This window comes from Sapajus apella, unplaced genomic scaffold (genome assembly GCF_009761245.1).
Source record: "Sapajus apella isolate SASKATOON/1434 unplaced genomic scaffold, GSC_monkey_1.0 scaffold28, whole genome shotgun sequence".
In the NCBI taxonomy this organism is placed as follows: Eukaryota; Metazoa; Chordata; class Mammalia; order Primates; family Cebidae; genus Sapajus; species Sapajus apella.
In genome coordinates, this window is record NW_022436968.1 from 12,326,523 (window position 1) to 12,351,666 (window position 25,144).

The 25,144-nt window shown below is 37.2% G+C and overlaps 1 protein-coding gene across 1 annotated transcript in view; it reads right to left on the reverse strand.

The window, feature by feature from the left end:
• Window positions 1–23,788, reverse strand: part of DNAJC10 (DnaJ heat shock protein family (Hsp40) member C10) — a 56,486-nt gene extending 32,698 nt beyond the window's left edge. Inside the window, exons 1-9 of the mRNA XM_032292748.1 lie at window positions 23,351–23,788; window positions 22,768–22,824; window positions 21,586–21,935; window positions 19,751–19,913; window positions 17,672–17,722; window positions 3,124–3,206; window positions 2,787–2,918; window positions 1,789–1,882; window positions 605–682 (exon numbers count right to left, since the gene is read on the reverse strand). Coding sequence (XP_032148639.1) covers window positions 605–682; window positions 1,789–1,882; window positions 2,787–2,918; window positions 3,124–3,206; window positions 17,672–17,722; window positions 19,751–19,913; window positions 21,586–21,789 — 805 coding nt within the window. The 5' untranslated portion in view covers window positions 21,790–21,935; window positions 22,768–22,824; window positions 23,351–23,788. The remainder of the gene's footprint in view (window positions 1–604; window positions 683–1,788; window positions 1,883–2,786; window positions 2,919–3,123; window positions 3,207–17,671; window positions 17,723–19,750; window positions 19,914–21,585; window positions 21,936–22,767; window positions 22,825–23,350) is intronic.
• Window positions 23,789–25,144: the final 1,356 nt, after the last annotated feature.

Here is a 25,144-nt window from a genome sequence, read left to right on the forward strand (position 1 = left end):
ATGTTGGGATTAAACACATGAAAATATATCAATGAGTTATAATATCTTGTTTTCTTGGACCAATTTTTAACTAACCACATTGTTTGAATACAGTTTATAGTCTGTGGCTTGCTATGCAGAGTACTGACTTTTCAACTTAATTTATTCAAGGAAAGGTTCCTAGAAGCTGTCATCTTCAAATATATAGTTGTATGAGGGACATCTATAAATCTTTGACAGATACATATAAGCATGAAGCAAAGTCCGTATTTCCAAAAAATTATTATTTTAGGAGGGGTTAGAGCTGTAAACAACTAGTTATTTTTGCAAATTGTCAAATAACACCTGTGGCTACCTGAAGGTACAATTTATCATGAGGCTATTTAAGCTGAACAACTGGTTCACTGAACGTAAGAACATAAAGAATACATTAAAAAATAAGCAATAACCTTTTATGTGTAAAACAATGAAAAAGGCAAATATTCATTAAGTAAAAAAACTGTAATCTTGGGCATAAATTCTAGTTTCAAGTACTTAATAATTATAGCAGCATACTTAAAACTGTCAACTAAAATTTAAATGTCATGTTCTCTTCATCCTAACAAAATAAAAAAAATAAAATTACCTCCTCCTTTCGAACAAAATGTGATCAGCCAGCCAATACCAGCAGCAAAAGCAGTTTGTATGGAGTTAACAAAATTTCCTTAAAAAAAAATAATAAATAAATAAATAAAAATAAAGCAAATTCTGATCACCTAATATTCCTTTACTAATGGAAACAGTCTTCTAAGTCATCTTTCCTTTCTAATCTCAACCTCTCCTAATCTACTCTGAGTTTTACCAGTTACCTTTCCAAAGATACTCTTGAATATGATAAACTCCTTCAATGGCTTTCCAATTTTTTCATCATATAAAACCAAAATTCACTACTTAATTAAGAAAAAACCTCAAATTGGCAAGTGAGGCATCTTGCAACCTGAGCTTTGTCTCCTATTCAGCCAGGTACATTTCTCCCTATACCACCTGACCCAATTATCCATCTTTTTGTCAGATTCATGAAGTGTTGTCAGTTCCCCAAACACAGTGATTTCCTAAGGCTTCCTATTCATTTTCATGACAGATTGGATATGACTTCTTTCAAGAAGTATTTTCTAACTCATTTCCTTTTCCCCAACTGGGTTGTTTTATTACTTACTATTTTATGCTTCCTTAAGCTCTATAATAATAATTACTACATTGCATTTTAATTGTTTACAATGTCTTCCTCATTAATGAAGTCACTGATGGCAGGGATTATATATTTTACTACTGCAACCTTACTATTTAATAGCTTCTGACACAACTTTACTTAATGAATAAAATTAACTTCTTAAGCCACAAATACTATCATTTCATGGATAGTTTAATCTGCCTAAAGGCAATTAATGAATTAAAAGCCTAAGATTAGAAGAATTTTAAACTTTAAAATTAAACAGAATTTACTGGTCTGAATTTACTGCCTGATATAGCATAATTAAAAAAGCAATAAAACACTCACATTACTAAACATTTAGTTGCACTTTAGAGATGTCTTTTTACCCTAGCCCCATCTCATATCCATTTCCCACATCTCAATAGTTTAAGTTTCTGTACAAATTTAACTAGTTTGTTAAATTCAGCGGAGTTCAGAGTAAATGACACAATTCTCTTCTAAGAAACATGGAAAAGATACTTTGAAATTTCATGACCAAAATGTTAACATTGCCATTAAAACAAAATACTAATTTCAAAATATCCTGGAAACCAAGCAAATTCAGAAAATAAAATTACCTGTCCAAAGTTCTGTCACTGTACTTCTAACATGCTGCATTGCAAAACTCACTAAACTCTCCTTTGATCTGTCTCCATGATATTTCACTGGGGCCTATTGGTTTTTGTAAGAAGAGAAACACCTTTTACTTTTTCTTTTTAAAACTCAGTAAAAATAATACCAAAGAATTTGATTTTACATTATTTTGAATAATGCAGCAAAGTTCTGTTTCTCAGTAGCACAATGTACTTCCAAATGATATTCTGATAATCTTGACAGTACAGATTCTATGGAAGACATTTTAACAATAATATTTATAATAGTTTCAGTTTCATTACTGGAAACTAAGAAAAAAAAGATGATCACAGTTTTACATTCAATGAGATAATACCTGTAAAATACTTTGTAAACTACCAAATACAATACGTATATCATATAAATTATGTTCCTTAAGACAGAGACTGAAATTGGCAAACATTTAATTTTAAAATACAGCAAAGTCAGAGTAATGGTGTTTGGCCGAGCACCGCGGCTCACGCCTGTAATCCCAGCACTTTGGGAGGCCGAGGCAGGCGGATCACCTGAGGTCTGGAGTTCAAGACAAGCCTGGTCAATCAAGACTAGCCTGGTCAACATGGTGAAACCCCGTCTCTATTAAAAATACAAAAATTAGCCAGGCATGGAAGAGGGCGCCTGTAGTCTCTGGTACTTGGGAAGCTGAGGCAGGAGAATCATTTGAATCCAGGAGGCGGAGGTTGCAGTGAGCCGAGATTGCACCTTTGTACTCCATCCAGCCTGGGCAAGAGAGACTCCATCCCCCCCCCAAAAAAACCAAACAAACCAAAGTAATGATGTTTAAAAATATTCATAATCCAAAATGTTTATAATTATGAAAGTCTAATTAGTACCTAAAACAAGACTTAAAATGTTCTGTAATTTTCACATACTGTATTTTCTCTAATATTTAATTTGTCATAATGTTTCACAAATTTCAAAAAATGCTAACTTTATCACTTACCATTCCAGACTGAAAAATAAAGAGGCTGGGATAGCTGTTGACGCCTTTCATTCGGCAAAGCATTCTATCATCACCACAGTTAACAGCTCCAATTCGAAGTAATCCATCCACTTCTTTAGCAAAGTCTCTCCACTACGAGAGAAAAAGAAAACATATTTCTCTGATAAGATCACTTTTCTTCTCTTGAACACACTCCAAGCTACACATTTTTAAACCAGACATTTGAAAGTATTTGTAATTATTTTTGATAACTACTATTCATAAAAAAATATTCTAACATACAAACTGCAGATCAATTAGAAATAAAACTAGTAATGAGAATGTGAAAAATACATACTGTGGGAGCTAAATCATGGCAGTGTGAACAGCCTGGAGAATAAAAGTTTACAAACCATAGTTCTCCAGAATTAACAGCAGCATCTAAAAATACATAAAATAGAAACAACTTAGAATTATTTACTAAAGGTTCATGCATATTTTAGTTAAAAACTTTTTGTGGAGATAGAATTTTAAAAAGTCATAACATTTTCATATTGTCTTTCTGATTTTCTGAGCAATTTTTTTCTGTATCTTCTACATAAATGACATTCTAAAAAAATTAAAAAAAAATTTTCCACAAAAAGAAGTATTTCAAATGTCAAACCAACAATAACTTTCTAAAAAACTCTCCTACGCCCATACTTGAAAAAGAAGCAGCCTCAAACTGCAAGATAAATATGGCCATAAAGTTGTAAAAAGTGACGGCACAAGATACAGCAGCCAAACCTCATGTAAGAGTTTGTGTGAATAAGAGAAATAAACAAGAGAAACAGTGAGAGTGACTGAGATTTAAGCTCTTCTATTATATGCAGCATAGGCTAAGTATGTTTAGACAATTCTGATAGCTACTTTAAACTCTGAAAGAATGAAATGAGAGACCTACATAATACAGTGGGGATTAAATTTAATCTAAGCCCTAAATAAGACATTTACCTTGGAAAATCATTTTGTTTGAAAAGAATGGGGTTTTTCTAACAATTGAAAACATTAATACATCTTTGCTAAAATTATAGATCTGAATGACATACAATATCTACCTATTTATATTATCTGTAAAATGACCTGATGCAAATAAACAAATTTTACTCACTTAAAGAATTTAGCACTGTAAAAATGTGCTTTCACAGTCAAGATAAAAAAGGTGAAGGTAATTTGCTTTTGGTTGAAGGATTTCCATGTAATTCCATGTTATAATTAGTTATTAGTTACTTTAAAATAAAAATTTCAGAAATTACAGTAAGTCATTAAATCACATACAGTATTCTAAATATGGTGCAACTTAATTTAGGCTAATTAGAAACAGGTGCAGGATTCAGCGTTCACCTGCATTTCAAGTATAAGGCAGACCTGTGGGAAAACAGTTAATCTACATGTTACAGGCAAAATGTATAATTCAGGACTATTGACTGTTCTTTGGCAATGTTTTCAAAGTCTGACAAATAGACTATTCTATAGAGGTGGTTGAAAAAATTGCCATATTGGTTTAGACCACAAACCAGTACAAATTTAGGTAAAAATATTAACAGAATTAATGTAAACTTTAATGAAATAAAGAATTATATTATTAACTATAAACAAGAAATAATTTACATATAAAAATAAGCAATAATTACACAAGGTATTACTGTTCGTAAGTTTTAAATAAAAATATGCCATAAAACAAATCTGAATGGTATTTGACACAAAACCTTGCTTGAAGTTAAAACTGTCTCCTACCCTGCTACCAGGCATACCTCAAAATATTAAGGGTTTGGTTCCAAATCACAACATAGCAAGTATCACTACAACGGAGTCACGCAATTTTTTTTTGGTTTTCCAGTTCATATAAAAGTTGTATTTACACCATACTATAGTCTATTAAGTGTGTAATAACATTATGTCTTAAAAAAAAAAGTATATACCTTAATTAAAAAACAGGCTGGACACAGTGGCTCATGCTTGTCATCCCAGCACTTTGGGTGGCTGAGGCAGGAGGATCACTTGAGCCCACGAATTTGAGTCCAGCCTGGGTAACACAGCAAGACCCTGTCTCTATAAATATAGCTGAGAATGCCTGCAGTCTCAGCTAGTCAGGAGACTGAGGTGGCAGGATCCCTTGAGCCCAGGAGTTTGAGGCTGTGGTGAGCTGTGATTCTGTTGCTGCACTCTCCAGCTGGGGTGACAAGAGTGAGACCCTATCTGTTTAAAAAAAAAAAAAAAAAAAAAAAAAAAAAACCCCGAACAAACCAAGGAACAAAAAAATAACATTGCTGGTAGAAAATGCTAACACTAACAGTCATTTGAACCTTTCAGCAAGTCATACATGTCATGATGTTGATGGATGCTGACTGATCAGGGTGGTGGTTGTGTAAAGTTGGGGTGGCTGTGGCAATTTCTTAAAATAAGACGACAATGATGTTTGCCACATTGATTGATGTTTACTTTCCTCAAAGATTTTCTCTGAAGCATGTAATGCTGTTTGATAGCATCTGACCCACAGAACTTCTTTCAAAACTGGAGTCAAAATTGGACTCAAACCCTATTGCTGCTTTATCAACCAAGTTCATGTAATATTCTAAATCATTTGTTGTCATGTCAACACTGTTTACAGGATCTTCACCAGGAGTAGGTTCCATCTGAGGAAACCACTTTCTCTGCTCATCCATAAGAAGCAACTCCTCACCACCCCATTTAATAATGAGATTGCAGCAATTCAGTCACATAATCAGGTTCCACTTCTAACTCTAGTTCTTTTGCTGTTTCTATTACATCTGCAGTTACTTCCACCACTGAAGCCTTAACCCCTCAAAGTCATGAAGGCTGGAATGAACTTCTTCCCAACTCATGTAGCACTGATATTCTGACTGCCTTTCATGAATCACAGATGTTCTTAATGACACTAGAATGGTGACTCTTTCCCAGAAGGTTTCCAATTTACTTTGCCTGGATCCATCAGAGGAATCACCACTTACGGCAGGTAGCCTTATGAAATATATTTCTTTCTTTTTTTTTTTTTTGGGATGGAGTTTCGCTCTTGTTACCCAGGCTGGAGTGCAATGGCGCGATCTCGGCTCACTGCAACCTCCGCCTCCTGGGTTCAGGCAATTCTCCTGCCTCAGCCTCCTGAGTAGCTGGGATTACAGGCACGTGCCACCATGCCCAGCTAATTTTTTGTATTTTTAGTAGAGATGGGGTTTCACCGTGTTGACCAGGATGGTCTCGATCTCTTGACCTCGTGATCCACCCGCCTCGGCCTCCCAAAGTGCTGGGATTACAGGCTTGAGCCACCGCGCCCGGCCTGAAATATATTTCTTAGATAATATGACTTGAAGGTCTAAATTACTCCTTGATTTATGGGCCACAGAATAGATTTGTGTTAGCAGGCATGAAAAAAACATTATTCTCCTTGCACATCTCTATCAGAGCTCTTGGGTAATGAGGCTCATTGTCAATGAGCACTAATATTTTCAAAGGAATCTTTTTCCCTGAAGAGCAGGTCTCAACAGAAAGCTTAAAATACTCATAAAATAACGTGCTGTCATCCAGGCTTTGTTGTTACATTTATAGAGAGCAGATTTAGCCTAATTCTTAAGTGCCCTAAGACTTTTTCTAAAATGAACACTGGTTCAACCTAAGGTCACCAGCTTCACTGGCCCCTAACAAGAGTCAGCCCATCCATTGAAGCTTGGCATTGACTTCTCTCTAGCTATGAAAGTCCTAGCTAGCATCTTCTTTCAATAGAAGGCTGTTTCATTTACATGAATAATTTGTTGTTTAGTGTAGCCACCTTCATCAGTGATCTTAGCTAGATCTTCTGGAAAACTTGCTGCAGCTTCTATGTCAGCACTTGCTGCTTCATCTTGCACTTTGATGTTAAGGAAACGACTGTTTTTCTTAAGCCTCGTGAACCAATCTCTTTTAGCTTCAAAATTTTTTTCTGCAGCTTTCCCATCTCTCTCAGCCTTCATAAAATTGAAAAGAATCAGGGCCTTTCTCTGGTTAGGCTTTCGCTTAAGGGGATGTCGTGGATGATCTGATCTACCCAGACCACTAAGACATTCTCCATGTTAGCAATATAGCTGTTTTGTGTTCTTATCATTAGTGTGTTCACTGGAGTAGCATGTTTACTTTCTATGAAGAACTTTTCCTTTGCATTTACAATTTAACTAGAAAAAGAGGCCTACCTTTTAAGCCTATCCTGGCTTTTGATATGCCTCCCTCACTAAGCTTAATCACTTCTAGCTTTTGATTTAAAATGAGAAATATGCATCACTTCCACTTGAATACTTAGAGCCAATGTAGTTAATAATTGGCTTAATTTCAGTAATGTTGTATGTCAGGGAGTAGGGAAGCCCAAAAAGAGGGAGAGAAGGAGAAGGAAGAAGGAGCAGTCAGAATACACACAAAAATTAAGCCTGCCATCCTATGGGCACAGTCGGTGGTACTCCAAAACAATTATAATAGTAACAAAGATCACTGAGTGCAGATCATGATTACAGATAGAATAATAATGAAAAAGTTTAGATACCAAAATGTGACACAGAGACATAAAGTGAAAACATGCTATTGAAAACATGTTGAGCTGATAAACTTGCTTAACGCAGGTATGCTAAAAACCTTCAATTTATAAAGAAAAGGGGATTTCTGCCAAGATGGCCAAATAGGAACAGCTCCGGTGCACAGTTTCCAGTGAGAGCAATGTAGAAGAGGGGAGATCTCCACATTTCCAACTGAGATACCAAGTTCATCTCACTGGGAATGGCTAGACAGTGGGTGCAACCCAAGGAGAACAAGCTGAAGCAGGGTGGGGCGTTGCCTCACCTGGGAGGTGCAAGGGACCAGAGAACTCCCTCTCCTAGCCAAGGGAAGCCATTAGGGACTTTCCCTGACACTCTGGCTCAGATACTGAGCTCTTCCCCCCATGGTCTTCATAACCCACAGACCAGGAGATTCCCTCCGATGCCTACAACACCAGCACCTTGGGTTTCCAGCACAAAACTGGGAGGCTGTTTTAGCTGTAGCAGGTTTTTCTTCTCATATCCCAGTGGCACGTGGAACACCAGTGAGACATAACCGTTCACTCCCCTGAAAAAGGGGGCTGAAGCCAGGGAGCCAAGTGATCTGGCTCAGCGGGTCCCACCCCCATGAAGACCAGCAAGCTAAGATCCACTGGTTTGAAATTCTTGCAGCCAGCACAGTAGTCTGAGCTCAACCTGGGACATTCAAGCTCAGTAAGGGGAGGGGCATCCCCAATTGCTGAGGCTTGGGTAGGCGGTTTTAACCTTACTGTGTAAACAAGTCCTGGGAAGTTTACAGAGCAACTGGGCAGAGCAGATGGCAGCTCAGCAAGGCCTCTGCAGGCAGACTGTCACTAGTCTCCCTTCTTGCTGGGCAGGGCATCTCTGAAAAAAGGCAGCAGCCCATCAGGGAATTATAAAGAAAGCCCTTACCTTTCTGGGACAGAGCACCTGGGAAAAGGGGCAGTTGTGGGTTCAGCTTCAGCAGACTTCAGTGTCTCTGCCAGTCAGCTCTGAAGAAAGCAGTGGATCTCCTAGCACAGTGCTTGAGCTCAGATAAGGGACAGACTGCTTCCTCAAGTGGCTCCCTAACCCCCATGTATCCTGACAGGGAGACACCTCCCAGCAGGGGCTGATAGACACCTCATACAGGAGAGCTCTGGCTGGCATCTGGCAAGTACACCTCTGGGATGAAGCTACCAGAGGAAGGAACAGACAACAATCTTTGCCGTTCTGAGCCCCCACTAGTGATTCCCAAGCAAGCAGGGTGTGGAGTGAAGCACCAGCAAAACTCCAGCAGACCTGCAGCAGAGGGGCCTGACTGTTAGAATGAAAACTAACAAACAGAAAGAAATAGTTTTAACACCAACAGAAAGGACGTCCACTCAAGAGACCCAATCCAAAGGTCACCAACTTCAAAGACCAAAGGTAGATAAATCCATGATGATGGAAAGAAACCAATGCAAAAAAGGCTGAATTCTCCAAAAACTAGAATGTCTTTTCTCCTCTAAGGCATCACAACTCCTCACCAGCAAGGGAACAAAACTGGATGGAGAATGAGTGTGATGAATTGAGAGAAGCAGGCTTCAGAAGGTGAGTAATAACAAACTTCTCTGAGCTAAAGCAGCATGTTCTAACCCAATGCAAGGAAGCTAAGAACCTTGAAAAAAGGTTAAACGAAATGCTAACTACAATAACCAGCGTAGAGAACATAAATGACTTGATGGAGCTGAAAACCACAGCATGAGAACTTCATGAAGTATATACAAGTTTCAACAGCCAAATCGATCAAGCAGAAGAAAGGATATCAGAGATTGAAGATCAACTCAATGAAATGAAGCAAGAAGGCAAGATTAGAGAAAAAAGAATGAAAAGAAATGAACAAATCCTTCAAGAAATATGGGATTATGTGAAAAGACCTAATCTATGTTTGATTGGTGTACCTGAAAGTAATGGGGAGAATGAAACCAAGTTGGAAAATACTCTTCAGGATATTATGCAGGAGAACTTCCCCAACCTAGCAAGAGAGGCCAACACTCAAATATAGGAAACACAGAGAACACCACAAAGATATTCCTCAAGAAGAGCAACCCCAAGACACATAATCGTCAGATTCACCAGGGTTGAAATGATAGAAAAAATGCTAAAGGCAGCCAGAGAGAAAGGTTGGGTTGTCCACAAAGGGAAGCCTATCAGACTCACAGTGGATATCTCTGCAGAAACCCCACAAACCAAAAGAGAGTGGAGGCCAATATTCAACGCCTTTAAAGAAAAGAACTTTCAACCCAGCATTTCATATCCAGCCAAACTAAGCTTCAAAATCAAAGGAGAAATAAAATCCTCTATGGACAAGCAACTGCTGAGAGATTTTCTCACCACCAGGCCTGCCTTATAAGAGCTCCTGAAGGAAGCACTAAACATGGAAAGGAACAACCAGTACCCACCACTGCAAAAACCTACCAAATTGTAAAGACCATTGACACTAGGAAAAAACTACATCAACTAACAGGCAAAACAACCAGCTAGCATCAAAATGGCAGGATCAAATTCACACATAACAACATTAACCTTAAATGCAAATGGGCTCAATGCCCCAATCAAAAGACACAGATGGGCAAATTGGATAAAGAGTCAAGACCCATTTGGTGTGCTATATTCAGGAGACCCATCTCATGAGCAAAGATACACATCAGCTCAAAATAAAAGGATGGAGGAAGATTTACCAAGCAAATAGAAAGCAAAACAAAAGCAGGGATTGCAATCCTAATCTCTGATAAAACAGACTTTAAAGCAACAAAGATCAAAAGAGATAAAGAAGGACATTACATAATGGTAAAAGGATCAATGCAACAAGAAGAGCTAATTATGCTAAATATATATGCACCCAATACAGGAGCACCTAGATACATAAAGCAAGTTCTTAATGACCTACAAAGAGACTTAGAAGCCCACACAATAACAGTGGGAGACTTTAAAACTCCACTGTCAATATTAAACAGATCAGTGAAACAGAAAATTAATAAGGATATACAGGACTTGAACTCAGATCTGGACCAAGTGGACTTAATAGACATCTACAGAATTCTCAACCCTAAAACCATAGAATATACATTCTTCTCAGCATCACATCACACTTATTCTAACACTGACCACAAAACTGGAAGTAAAACGCTTCTCAGCAAATGCAAAAGAACAGAAATCATAACAGTCTCTCAGAACACAGTGCAATCAAATTAGAACTCAGGATTAAGAAACTCACTGAAACTGAACAACTACATGGAAACTGAACAACCTGCTCCTGAATGACTACTAGATAAATAATGAAATGAAGGCAGAAATAAAGATGTTCTTCGAAACCAATGTGAACAAAGACACAATTTACCAAAATCTCTGGGACATATTTAAAGCAGTGTCTAGAGGGAAATTTACAGCACTAAATGCCCATATGAGAAGCGAGGAAAGATCTAAAATTGACATTCTAATGTCAAGATTAAAAGAACTAGAGGATCATGATCAAACAAATTCAAAAGCTAGCAGAAGACAAGAAATAATTAAGATCAGAGCAGAACTGAAGGAGACAGAGACACAAAAAAACCTTCTGAAAAAAAAAAAACAATGAGTCCAGGAGCTGGTCTTTTGAAAAGATCAACAAAATAGATCACTAGCCAGACTAATAAAGTAGAAAAGAGAGAAGAATCAAATAGATGCAATAAAAAAAGATAAAGGGGACATCCCTACCTATCCCACAGAAATACAAACTATCATTAGAGAATACTACAAACACCTCTATGCAAATAACCAGTAAATAGAGAAGAAATGGATAAATTCCTGGACACTTACATCCTCCCAAGACTAAACGAGGAAGAAGCTGAATCCCTGAATAGACCAATGACAAGGTCTGAAATTGAGGGAGCAATTAATACCCTACCAACCAAAAAAAAAGTCTAGGACCAGATGGGTTCACAGCCAAATTCTACCAGACGTACAAAGAAGAGCTGGTACCATTCCTTCTGAAACTATTCCAAACAATACAAAAAGAGGGAATCCTCCCTAACTCGTTTTATGAGAACATCATCATCCCAATACCAAAACCTGGTAGAGACACGACTAAAAAAGAAAGCTTCAGGCCAATATCCATGATGAACATTGATGTGAAAATCCTCAATAAAATACTGGCAAACCAAATCCAACAGCACATCAAAAAGTGTATCCATCACAATCAAGTCAGTTTCATCCCTGGGATGCAAGGCTGGTTCAACATATGTGTATCTATAAATGTAATCCATTACATAAATAGAACCAAAGACAAAAACATCTATGATTATCTCAACAGACACAGAGAAGGCCTTCAACAAAATTCAACAGCCCTTTATGCTAAAAATTTAAAAAACTACATATTGATGGAAAGTATCTAAAATAATAAGAGCTGTTTATGACAAACCCACAGTTAATATAATATTGAATGAGCAAAAACTGGAAGCATTCCCTTTGAAAACTGGCACAAGACAAGGATGCCCTTCCTCACCATCCCTATTCAACACAGTATTTGAAGATTTGGTCAAGGCAATCAGGCAAGAAAAAGAAAGGGTATTCAATTAGGAAAAGAGGAAGTCAAATTGTCTCTATTTGCAGACGACATGATTGTACATTTAGAAGACCCCATAGGCTCAGCCCAAAAACTTAAGCTGATAAGCAACTTCAGCAAAAGCTCAGGATTCAAAATCAATGTGTAAAAATCACAAGCTTTCCTATACACCAATAATACACCAATAATAGACAGAGAGTCAAATCATGAGTGAACTCCGATTCACAATTGCTACAAAGAGAATAAAATATGTAGGAATACAACTAACAAGCGATGTGAAGGACCTCTATAAGGAGAACTCCAAACCACTATCCAAAGAAATAAGAGAGGACACAAACAAATGGAAAAACATTCCATGCTCATGGTTAGGAAGAATCAGTATCAGGAAAATGGCCATACTGCCAGAAGTAATTTATAGATTCAATGCCATCCCTATGAAGCTACCCTTGACTTTCTTCACAGAACTGGAAAAAAACACCTTAAATTCCACATGGAACCAGAAAAGAGCTGGCATAGCCAAGACAATCCTAAACTAAAAACACAAAGCTGGAGGCATCACACTACCTGACTTCAAACTATACTACAAGGCTGCAGTAATCAAAACAGCATGGTACTCGTACCAAAACAGAGATACAGACCAATGGAACAGAACAGAGGCCTCAGAAATAATGCCACACATCTACAACCATCTGATCTTTGACAAACCTGATAAAAACAAGCAATGGGGAAAGGATTTCCTATTTAAGAAATGGTGTTGGGAAAACTGGCTAGCCATATGCAGAAAGCTGAAACCGAATCCCTTCCTTACACCTTGTACAAAAATTAACTCCTGACTGATTAAAGATGTAAACATAAGACCTAACACCATAAAAACCCTACAAGAATACCTAGGCAATACCATTCAGGACACAGGCATGGGCAAGGACTTCATGACTAAAACACCAAAAGCAATGGCAACAAAAGCCAAAATTGACAAGTGGGATATAATTAATCTAAAGAGCTTCTGCACAGCAAAAGAAACTATCATTAGAGTGAACCAGCAACCAACAGAATGGGAAAACATTTTTGCAAGCTACCCATCTGACAAAGGGCTAATATCCAGAAACTATAAAAAACTAAAACAAATTTACAAGAAGAAAACAACCCCATCTAAAAGTGGGTGAAGGAGATGAACAGACACTTTTCAAAAGAAGACATTTATGCAACCATCAAACATGAAAAAATGCTCATCATCACGGTCATTAGAGAAATGCACATCAAAACCCATTGAGATAATACCATCTCACACCAGTTAGAATGGTGATCATTAAAAAATCTGGACACAACAAATGCTGGAGAGGAAGTAGAGAAATAGGAACACCTTTACACTGTTGGTGGGAGTGTAAATTAGTTCAACCATTGTGGAAGACAGTGTGGCGATTCCTCAAGGATCTAGAAATAGAAATGCAATTTGACCCATCAATCCCATTGCTGGTTATATACCCAAAGGAATATAAATCATTCTACTAAAAAGACACATCACACGTATGTTCACAGAGGCACTGTTTACAATAGCAAAGACTTGGAACCAACCCAAATGCCCATCAATGATAGAAGGATAAAGAAAATGTGGCCCATATACACCACGGAATACTATGCAGCCATAAAAAAGGATGAGTTCATGTCCTTTGCAGGGACATGGATGAAGCTGGAAACCATCATTTTCAGCAAACTGACACAAGATCAGAAAACCAAACACCACATGTTCTCACTTATAAGTGGGTGTTGAACGATGAGACCACATGGACACAGGGAGGAGAATATCATATACTGGGGCCTGTTGGGGGGTGTGGAGCTAGGGGAGTGGGGAGCTAGGGGAGAGATAGCATTATGAGAAATACCTAATATAGATGACAGGGTGAATGGATGCAGCAAACCACCATGGCGCATGTATACCTATGTAACAAACCTGCATGTTCTGCACGTGTACCCCAGAACTTAGAAGTATTATTATAATTGTCTTTTATAATAATTATAATTGTATTGTTATAATTGTCTTTTATAATTAATAATTATAATTGTATTATTATAATTAGTATTTTAAAAAGATAAAGTAAAATAAAAAATTACACATGTTAAGCAATAAAAAAGATAAATCTTTATGTAAGTATACTTAGGTATCAACTATAAATAATAAACTTTGTTAGTCAAAAAGAACAAAAGGCAGTATCTGTGAAGTGCAATAAAGCAAAGTGTAATAAAATAAGGTACACATGCACTTCGTCTCCATAGAGCACTTCCTATATTTGCCAATTTCCTGCTTATTGCTGAGTAATAAGTAAAGTTTTAATACTGTATCATCACAGCTCAATGGGATGTTATGTGTAACAGTGACCCAGAATAAAATAACTGCATTTCAAAATGCAATTTTCCACTTCTAAACTATACAACTACAGCTCCTGTCTATTAATATACATACAACTACAGTTAATAGCTTTTTTCAGCAAAGCAAAATGTAAGAAAAAGTAGACATATTTTGAGTTCCTCTTTCTCAAGCTGTCTTCAAAAGGATGCCTGCATTATGTAGATGTATTCAGAATGACTATTACACATGTTACATGTTCTAACATTTGCAAATAATATCTAGAACTTTTTATAATGATTGATCTACTACCATACTGTGACATATAAAGGGAAAAGATGCACCATATTTAACGGGAAGAAAAGAACATTTTAAAACTTTGGAAGTGGAATTTATTAATCACATTTTCTTGTCTGTACTATAGTTGAACATTTTGGAGCTATAGTCCTGGTAAAAGTGAACTATGTAATTTGGACGAACTCTCCATTACAAACAACTGGAAAACTGGACAAAGTATAAAAGACTTCTGTTGAAAGCATCAGACAGTTCACAATGCAGTGAAACATTAGGGGGGCAAGGATGGGAGGAGGTGGAAATCGGAGAGCCAATGCTTGCCATTTTTACAAAGATGGTTGACAAGCAAGAAATTAAGCAGAGTTTTCAATAGATTCATAAAGCTAGAGGGACAAAAACGAAGTTGAGGGCACATCTAAGGAAGGATGAATTGTAAAGTGACTAGTCCTGTCAAGATCTAAAACTTGGCTTTTGAAACATTTCAATCTCTGTTTGGATAAAAAAGCTCATTTGAGATTGTTAGTGGCTCTAGCCAGGAAAAAAAAACATAACTCCTCACTAAAAGAAGAGAACATAAATAACTTTGAAATAACTCTTTAACTATTTTTATAAAAAACAAGACTAAGTAACTCAAACCAATAGAAACAACTGGTAATAGAAAGAGACACATAACCAAGAAGCTAATGTGATATTTATATAAGTATGAATTGATACTATTATCCATGCTTGCCATCTTCTTTCTGTTTCTCCAACTAAAACCTTCAGATCATCTTGTCTTAGCCCAGTAATATGAAGAGTATTGAGATCAGATGGAATGGTGGCAAATACAAAGGGACTTCAAAAAGTTCATGGAAAACATGCATTTTAAAATTGTTTTTGCACCAAACTAAATTCATACTAACTTGCTATTATATGTTTTAACAGGATTTAGTTTGAGGCACTAGGAAGGATAAGGCAGTTTCAAAAGATCTCTTTATCAGAACAACACGAGTTCTGCTAAAGTTGAAGCAAGAATAAACATCAAATTTATGATGAAGCTTCTGCAGAAGAATGGTGAATCACTGATACTTTATGAAACGTTTATAGGGACAATGCCCCAAAGAAATCAGTAGTTTACAAATGGATAACTCATTTTAAGAACGTATGAGACAATGCTGAAGATGCAGCTTTCAGTGGCAGGTCATCCATGCTCATTTGTGAGGAAAAAATTAATCTTATTTGTGCCCTAATTGAAGATAACTGACGATTAACAGTGGAAGCAACAGCCAACACCACAAACATTTCAACTGGTTCAGCTTACACAACTCTCATTGAAAAATTAAAGTTGACCAAACTATCCACTCAATGGGTGTCAAGACCACTGCACTCAAATCAGCTGAAGAGTGGAGCTTTTCATAGAAATTTTAAACAAGTGGGATCAAGGTCCTGAAACATTTCTTTGAATAATTATAACAAGAGATGAAACATGACTAGCTACCAGTACAATCCTGAAAACAAAGCACAATCAAAGGAATGGTTACTAACAGGTGGAAGTGGTCCAGTCAGAGCAAAAGAGCAAAGGTCCTGCCAACAGTTTTCTGGAATGCTCAATGCATTTGCTTGTCAGCTTTCTGGAGAGCCAGAGAACGATACAAACTGCTTATTCCATGATTATTTCGCCAAAGCTTTAGCAGAGCAATGCCGGGGAAAGCTTCACCAGAGGGTCCTTCTCTACCACAATGCTGCTGCTCATTCCTGTCATCAAGCAGGGCTAATTATTTATGAGTTAACTCTGAAGTTTTGTGGCTGCAATTTATCTTGAACTGCCATTTGGGGTTCAATATGAATTATTAGTGGTTTTTAAGCTTTTCTGCGTAGTGACACATCTGAAAAAGTGTGAACTCATATACAATATAACTACCAGTGAAGTCTCATTCTAGGTAGACTCATAGATTAGTAAACTTGCAAGTTTTGTTCAGTTCCTCTACCTGTAATTCCAATGTCTTCTAACCTATTGGTCTACAAAACACTTATTGATACGTTAGGAAATGAGAGACAATAAAAACCACACAGGAATAGCATATAGGTTCATATAACTCACACAACAGAGTTATGATTCTACCAGTTTGTGACATGAGCATTGGTTCTATCAACAATCCACAAGAATCAAATTGTTTGGCTTTCTTTGTAGAATGTAGGGAAGATGTATTTTCTATTCACTTAGAACATGTTCAAGTACAAGGCTTTTAACAAAGTAACACACTGAACAGCTATTTTGTATTTGGAGCTCACCAGCATGTTGTAAAAAATATTAAAATGCTACCCTTGGCTGAGTGTGGTGGCTCAATCCTGTAATCTTGGCTCACTGCTGCCTCCGCCTCCTAGGTTCAAGCAATTCTCCTGCCTCAGCCTCCTGAATAGCTGGATTTACAAGTGTGTGCCACCACACCCAGCTAATTTTTGTATTTTTAGTAGAGACAGGGTTTCACCAAGTTGGCCAGGCTGGTCTCGAACTCCTGACCTCAGGCGATCCACCCACCTCTGCTTCCCAAAGTGCTGGGATTACAGGTGTGAGCCACTGCACCCGGCCTAATTTTAGTTTTCTAAATTAAATACAATTGTGATAGAGCAAAATAAAATTGATTGCTTTGAAGTAGAAAAAAAATAAACCTATTATTACTGTACAAAGGATGAAACTATAAGAACCTATTCTGGTATACAACTTTCTAAAATGCAACGGAAAATGCAGAACTGAATTTTTATGGCCATTTTCACACAAGTTGCTGATCAAATTATATCTACTTAAAAAATAACTATACTTTTATCTAAAACTCTAAAATAAAAAAAGCTCTGAGAAGTTTTGCTGTTAAATTTGTAGCAAGGTCACTTGGCATCAAAACCTGATCTGAATTGATTTAAAAATTTTTTTTTAATTTGGTATACATACTTATACATTTTGCTACAGAAATATTAATATTTTTATTATAGTACACTTCCTGACATTCTACCAGAAATATTTAATATATAGTATGTTGCATATTACTGTTCAAAAATCCAAAAGATTTCTAAATTTCAAACATATATAACCCCAAGAGTTTTAGATGAGATTGGACTTGTACTGGTTTTATAAAATGTTATGCCCACAACTTACCAAATTCTCTTCTTTCCAGTGTTATGATTTCAGGATCATCATCATAAATACCTAATTTTAAAAGTACATAAAAATTAAAAAAAATCAAAACTTCACCATGAAAATAAATTGCCACATAAAAATAGATTACTCATTTTAGTCATCAAAAAAATCAAACTACTGTATTAAATCTCTAACTTGGAGAATATGCAACAATTTAAGTGAAAAAATGTAAATAAGACTATCAATATCTTTAGAGTGATTTAAAGATTCTAGAATTCTGATATGGACTCTTGTAGGTGTGTTTGTGGGAGTTCCTAATATTCACATAGTTTCACCTCCATAAAAAATTTGTTTTTTTTAAACTTTTTATTTAAAAATAATTATGGATTCAGGAAGGTGCAAAAATATAGACTCTTTGTGCACCTTTCACTCACTTTGCTCTAATGGTGACATGTTATGTAGCTATAGTACAATATCAAAAACCAGGAAATTGAGAGTGGTACACTGTTAACTAGACCATAGACCTCATTCAATTTTCAGATTACATGGTTTTTAATACATGGTATCACCTTAGAATATCTTCTACTGTTAAAAAGCTTAGAGTATTTTGCAGAAGCAGACACAAATTATAGTATAAAATTATAGTAAAAAATTAGTGAATATAACTTTTTACCCTAATAATTAAAATTAATGAGAAAATTTCTCATTACTATATAAAATATTCAAATAATATTAATGATGCACAGGGACCAGGGGTCAGCAAACTTTTTCTGTAGAGACCATCAGTAAATATATTAGGCTTTGTGAGATAAATGATTTCTGTCACAACTTCTTGACTCTGCTCTCCAAGTGTGAAATAAGTCATATATATTATGTAAACAAGTGAACGAAACTGCATTGTAATAAAACTTTATTTATAAAAGCAAATGGCAAGCCAGATTTGGTCTATGAAATGCAATCTGCTAACAGCTGATATAGACTATCAAGGTGTAGGGAATACACTTGAAAATACTATTTTGAAAAGAAAATGAGTCTTGAGAAGCAAATCCTTCAGATATGAATGTAAAATATTTCACTTACTCTAATACAGAAGCATATTCAGTTCTCAGCCTGCATTTGAGGCTAATAATTAATGACTAGTAGAAATACTGGGTCTCTGAACATACCTTCCTGTCGTGATACCTGCATGTTTACTCTCTATCTTCCTTGGTTCCTTTACCTTGTTTCCTCCTTCCACCTTATTTTTTCCTTTATGTTTAAGAAAAAAACACCTTTCGGTCCTTCCTTCTCATATGAAACCTTTATTGGTAATGTTTCAGGGTATTGATCTTAATGTCAATGGAAGGCCAACACACCTTAAAACATCAATAAGGGTTCCATAAGAGAAGGAAAGCATTTCTATTGAAGAGATCATTATTAAACTTAAAGGAAAATTTAGCCTTTCTTGGAAAATATGATGTTCTAAAATATAGTGAAATTAATATTATTCAATACCTAAAAAATACTGAAAGAAATATTTAACTACTTCTAGTGCAAATATATAGTCATACATCACTTACTGATGGCAACATGTTCTGAGAAATGTGTTTTTAGGGGAATTTTGTTATTGCAAAAACATCACAGTGTACTTACACAAACCTAGATAGTATAGCCTACTACATACCTATGGTACAAACTTCTACTGCATGTTACTGTTGAATACTGCAGGCAATTATAACACAATGGTATGTATCTTTGTAGTTCAACATAGAAAAGGTACAGTAAAAATATGGTATTATCATTTCAAGGGACCAGCGTCCCACATAGAGTCAGTTGTTAAATGAAATGTCATCATTATACAGTTCATGAATTCATATTTTTTATTAAACAGCAATCCTTATTTTAAAAGTATTTAATAAGATTTGACCAATACAACTTCATATCTGTATAGATTACCTCTGTATACCAACTGACTTGCCTTTTAAATTTCACTCCCATGGTAAATTAAAAAGTGTCAAAGTGATACATATTAAATATATAAGCTAAGTGGTGAAACAAAATTTGCTTTTCTTTTAATCAGATAAAAAACATTTCATAAGCAATATCGTATTACCTTACCAAAATCATAACGATAATAGTTCCAGCTTTCGTACTGGCCACCTTGATTATCCTCAAGTCCCTTTTCTCCATATTTGTCATACTTTTTCCGTAGATCTTCATCTTTGAGTACTTCATATGCTCTATTTATTTTTAAAAAATCACCATGTGCATTGGGGTTATTCTGTTAAAAAAATATTGGATATAATACGATTATTTCAGACACACAATCTAAGTTTCTTCAGAACATATATGTAGGTTTAATTAACCTAGTAATTTCTGGGAGACCACAAACCAACATGAGGAGGGGTAGTATAACATGACATGAGTTACCATGGGTTGAAATGAAATATTTTTTAAGAAAGTAATATTAAAAAAAATATTTAAAATAAAAACATAAAAAAAAAAGAAAAAGAAAAGTAATGAAAAAATTGACTCTTCAAAAGGTTGACAGACGTTACCAGATGATGTACGTTATTCTTCCCAAAAAATGCAGCTGAGTGAAACTCATAAGCCTGTTGAAGCCTTAATTTCATAAATACTTATCACTACTATAACAGTTATAAATCAAGAAATTTGTAGGTTATTTTTCTATTTGAGGCACAATCAACTTATTAATTGAAAAAACGATGTGCTCCAATCTATCAGATAATTACATAAAAACCGGTATCAGAAAATAACCCAAAACTGATCCCAGCACTTTGGGAAGCTGAGGAGGGTGGATCATTTGAGGTTAGGAGTTTGAGACCAGCCTGGCCAACATGGTGAAGCCGTTTCTACCAAAAATAAAAAAATTAGCTGAGCAGTAGTGACGCATGCCTGTGATCCCAGCCTGTGATCTCTGCTACTCAGCAGGTGGAGGCAAGTGAATCCCTTGAGCTAGGGAGGTGGAAGTTGCAGAGATCCAAGGTGGTGTCACTGTACTCCAGTCTGGGCAAGACAGTGAGACCCGTTCTCAGCAAAACGAAACAAAACAATCCAAAATTGGATTGGAAATGTTTCTTCCTTGTTACTGTGTTTCATAAAATGTGTTCCTGAAGGATGCTTTCATTTAAATAATACTTGGGTGGTAGAAGATCTACCATCCTTCATATGGAAACTTTAAACAAATGAAAATCTTAAATAGAATGCAGATCTCAGGAAGATAGTCCACTAAACAAATGTTTTAAAGAAGTATTGCTTCTCTTGCTCAGCTTTATGCACTGAAATAATCCTGTTTTAAAACTTCTACTTAGAAAAAATTATACTATGATTTCTCCTTGTTAATGATGAACACTAAATCTCATTAAGAAATAATCAAATAAATTTAAAAACCATAAAAATTAAAATGAATTTAGTTTTGAAAGCTTTACATTATTGGATATACAAATATTTATGACTGAAATTATATTCAGCTGCTCTCAAGTATTTACAAAACTTTCTAACTCTGGTTTGTGGACTTGTGCATGGGAAAATAGTGAAAGTTAAAACACGCTATTATTAGCTATTATTTCCATTTTTAAAAGAAATATTTTTTTGTTACTGTTCGAAAATACTTGATCTTAACCTATTTTGCTAAGAAAACTACTTCAACTATTTCACAGATATTATAGTTTGTTTGGGGGTTAACATCTTTAATACAATTGTTGGGAATTCATTTACAAATTAAGAGGGAACTGAATTTTTGGAACTGACATTCCTTCACAGGATTCTAAGTAAACCAGAACATTTTGCTGATTTTGCTTCTAGCATACAAGTTGAATTATAGTTTTGACATATAATTATTCTTAAGCATTTGATCATTTAAAACAATTTAAGTAAATATCAAAATGTATCAAAAATACAACCAAATATTTTGAAAACAAATGTTTACCTACCGGGTTTTTATCAGGATGCAACTTTAATGCCAACTTCTTGAAAGCTTGTCTTATTTCTCTACTGCTTGCAGTTTTGGATACTCCAAGCAAACTGTAAAAATCCTGATCTGTGCCCACTAAAAGGGCCATATACACTATCAGAAAACAGAGAATGATCCTTTTCAAGTCTCTGATATAGTCATCTTGATTTAACCAGACTCCCATTCTCTTTCTTATGCAAGTTCTGATTTAAGTGAACATTAAGATTCACTGCTGGTTCCAGTTGATGTAATATGCAAATTTGAGAACTTCTGTCCACATAACTTCAAGGGTGAATCAAGCATCACAAATTTGTTCCCAAAAATGTTAATCTAAGAAAGGAAAGCAGGCAGTTAAAATACATTTTGAACTAAACAATAATAGCACAATTTATCAAAGAACATCATCAGCAATACAATTTCCTTTAAATGGCAAATCAGTGTGAATGCCCCACGCTCTATTTTTCAGTTTCTTACATCCATGTAGCTAGATTGGTGAAATCACTGAAGACAGCAGATAAAGGTCATGAGTGGTAGTAGCTAGATAGAACACACACACTCAGCAATTTACATATTGAGAAAAGACCTGAGGAGCATCAGAACATAAAGCTGGCAATAAGCTATATATCTTTCCTCTGTCTACCCAGTTTTAGTGTTGCCTTTTATACCTCTTCCTTTCAGCTACTTCTCTACCCCCTAAAGCTGTCTAATTTTCATTTTCAACAGGGTTCACTTGTTTGGGAAGGACGAGAAAGAAACATAGGGTTCTTTACTTTTCATATAACCCTACCAAAAATGGCAGACAAGTATACTGTTGTAATAGACAATATACACAGCAGTCCGTCTTTTTCCGGGAGTTTTCTCAGGAGGTGCTTATATTGAATTTAAGTAGAGGCCATTTTCTAAAATAGTAGAATAATAATTGTAAGTGTAATTTTATTGCAAAGTTGATGTTTGGTGTAAGCAAAAACAAAAAGAAAAGGGAATCGGTTAGGCATGCTCTCTGCAGGGCAAAAACAATCACTACTTCATCATATCATATTTCAACTGCTATATCTTAGTTCCAAATACCCGTAATGCTTTAAAAAATCTAACTCTCCTTGCACCTCAGTTTCTCCTTTTTTCATTTAATTCTAAATGTCTATTTTTAAATTTTTCTCCTTACCTGTGAACGGTCTTCAGGTCATTTCTAATATGTCCTTTTCAGTCCACAAAAATATGCCTTTGAAAAATACAATGATGCAGAGATTAACAAGTATCCAAATAAGAAAACCATCAGAAAAAGAGAGGACACAGTCTCAATCCACACTCTGAGTAAGCTGTTCCTAGCTCAGGGGTTGTTCTCAGCGTGGGTGTGGCCGAACTGCCCGTGGCCCGTGCTACGCGGCAGGTGGAAGCGCCAGGTAAACGCAAGGCGAAAGCTTTCGCGTTGCTATCACTGCAGAGTGGGACAGGGGAGGGGAAAGATGGAGCAGCGGGCGAACAGGGCTGTCAAGTGTTGCTGGTGTCTGAAGTCTCAGGCCGGACTCAGAGAGAAGGGAGCCTAAGTAACAGAGAGGAAACAGCCGGGCAGAAGAAGTGTGGTGTGGAAAACAGGGAGGAGGAAGACGGGGAGCGAGAATACAATACTCAGGTCTTAGGAGCGCAGAGGAAGGGAGGTTCGGCGCGCAGCCATTCCGCCCCTCCCTGGCAGAGGGCCCAGGCCACCACCGGCTCCAGCAAAGCCCTGGTCCCGGGCCCAAGCCCACCTTGCCAGCGCGGGGTCGCTTCCTGTAGCTACTCTGCCATCCTCAAACCCTGGCGGCCGTCCCCGCCTGGCCGAGCGCAACCACAGCGTGCGGGAGAGTAAAACACGCACTCTCCGACTGCCCGGTCGCCGCGCACGGTTTGGGGAAGGTCCAGCCACACCGGCGACTACCAGCGCGCGGCCGGCACCGGTCGGCTCCTCACGCGCCGGTCTCCACAGCGAGCCGGGGCGGAGCCTGGCGCGGAGCATTGTGGGAAAGGCGTGGAGGACGCTGCCTGGGAAACCCGTTGCGGGCCAGAGACCTTGGCGGCAGGGTAGAGAGGGCGGTGTAGGTTTAGGTTGACGTGGCCATGTGCGCGGGATCCGGCTCCGGCTCCGGCACCAACCCGGACCTTGGGGACTTGCCGCAGCCAAGAAGCCCGCGCGCCCTCAGAAATGCGGCTGGCGCCTGCAGCGGGCGGGGACTGTGGCCGGCGAAGCCCGCCTCTTCCTGCTTCCGTTGCTAGGGTGACGGGGAAACCTGGAGGGCGGGTTTTGGGGTTGAGTTCCCGGAGACTCTTTCAAAAGGAAGACGGAGCTTTGGAGGATTTGTCTGGGTGATGTTTGGGTGAGGCCAAAAGGCCAAGTTTGGCGGAGAAAGAACTTGCCTGAAGAGACACTGTTTGCAATATCAGGCTAGCGGACTGAAGAGGCAGTAGGAAACTTCAAGGAAATTAGAATATTTACAATTTTGTGTGAGCGTGTGTATCAACAAACATTTGAGACTTCCACAGTATTTCCTGGCTTCTGAGTCATACAAGCGAGAAACTGGGAAGTTATCCGTGTTCGCCTCTCTTACTGTTACATCCTACTACTATGGTACAGAAACTGCATTTTGACCCACAGCAATATAACAATTGAAGTGGTTATATTTACATTTTCTATATTTAAAAGAGAAAACATCATGCCTAGAGGATACCTGCGTGTAACATCAGCCCTAACATGAAATAAGTTGTGATTGGTAATAGCTTCGGGGGAGTAAATCAAGTGTCAGCTTCTAAAAAATTGGAAGACTATACAGGATTATGGCTAAGCTAATTAAGTGGTAGGAAAGAAGAGGAAGTAGAATGAACAAAGGCAAAAATATTAGAAGCAGCCTGATGTAATAGTAGATAATATGTCTCGGGACCTGGTCTAAGCACACATGTGGTAACTCATTTAATCCTCCAAATAATCTTCCAAGATAGTGGCTATTATACCCATTTCCCATTGGAAGAAACTCAGGCAACTATCTGAGAGCTGGGATTCACACCTAAGCAACCTGGCTTTAGAGACTGTCATGTTAAGCATTACGACACACTGTAATGAGCAAAATGTTAAATTGAAAAACAAACAAAACTGGAAAATTAAGCAGGGACCTGATTACAGACGGGTTTTTATGCCAAGATGAAGACATAGATTTCTATCTCTTAGGTGATGAGGACGCTTTTAAAAAAAAAGACTGAGATTGTATTTTTTATCATTCTGGCAGCTATTGGAGAGAAGATGAAAAGCATACAAAATTGGAGAAAGAGCAGGAGAATGTTAGACAAATAAGGAAATGGTTTAAGAGATGGTGGGCCGGGCGTGGTGCCTCACACTTGTAATCCCAGCACTTTGGGAGGCTGAGGCAGGTGGATCACTTGAGGTCAAGAGGTCCAGACCAGCCTGGCCAACATGGTGAAAACCCATCTCTACTAAAAATGCAAGAATTGGCCGGACATGGTGACGCACCCCTGTAATTCCAGCTACTGGGAAGGCTGAGGCAGGAGAATAC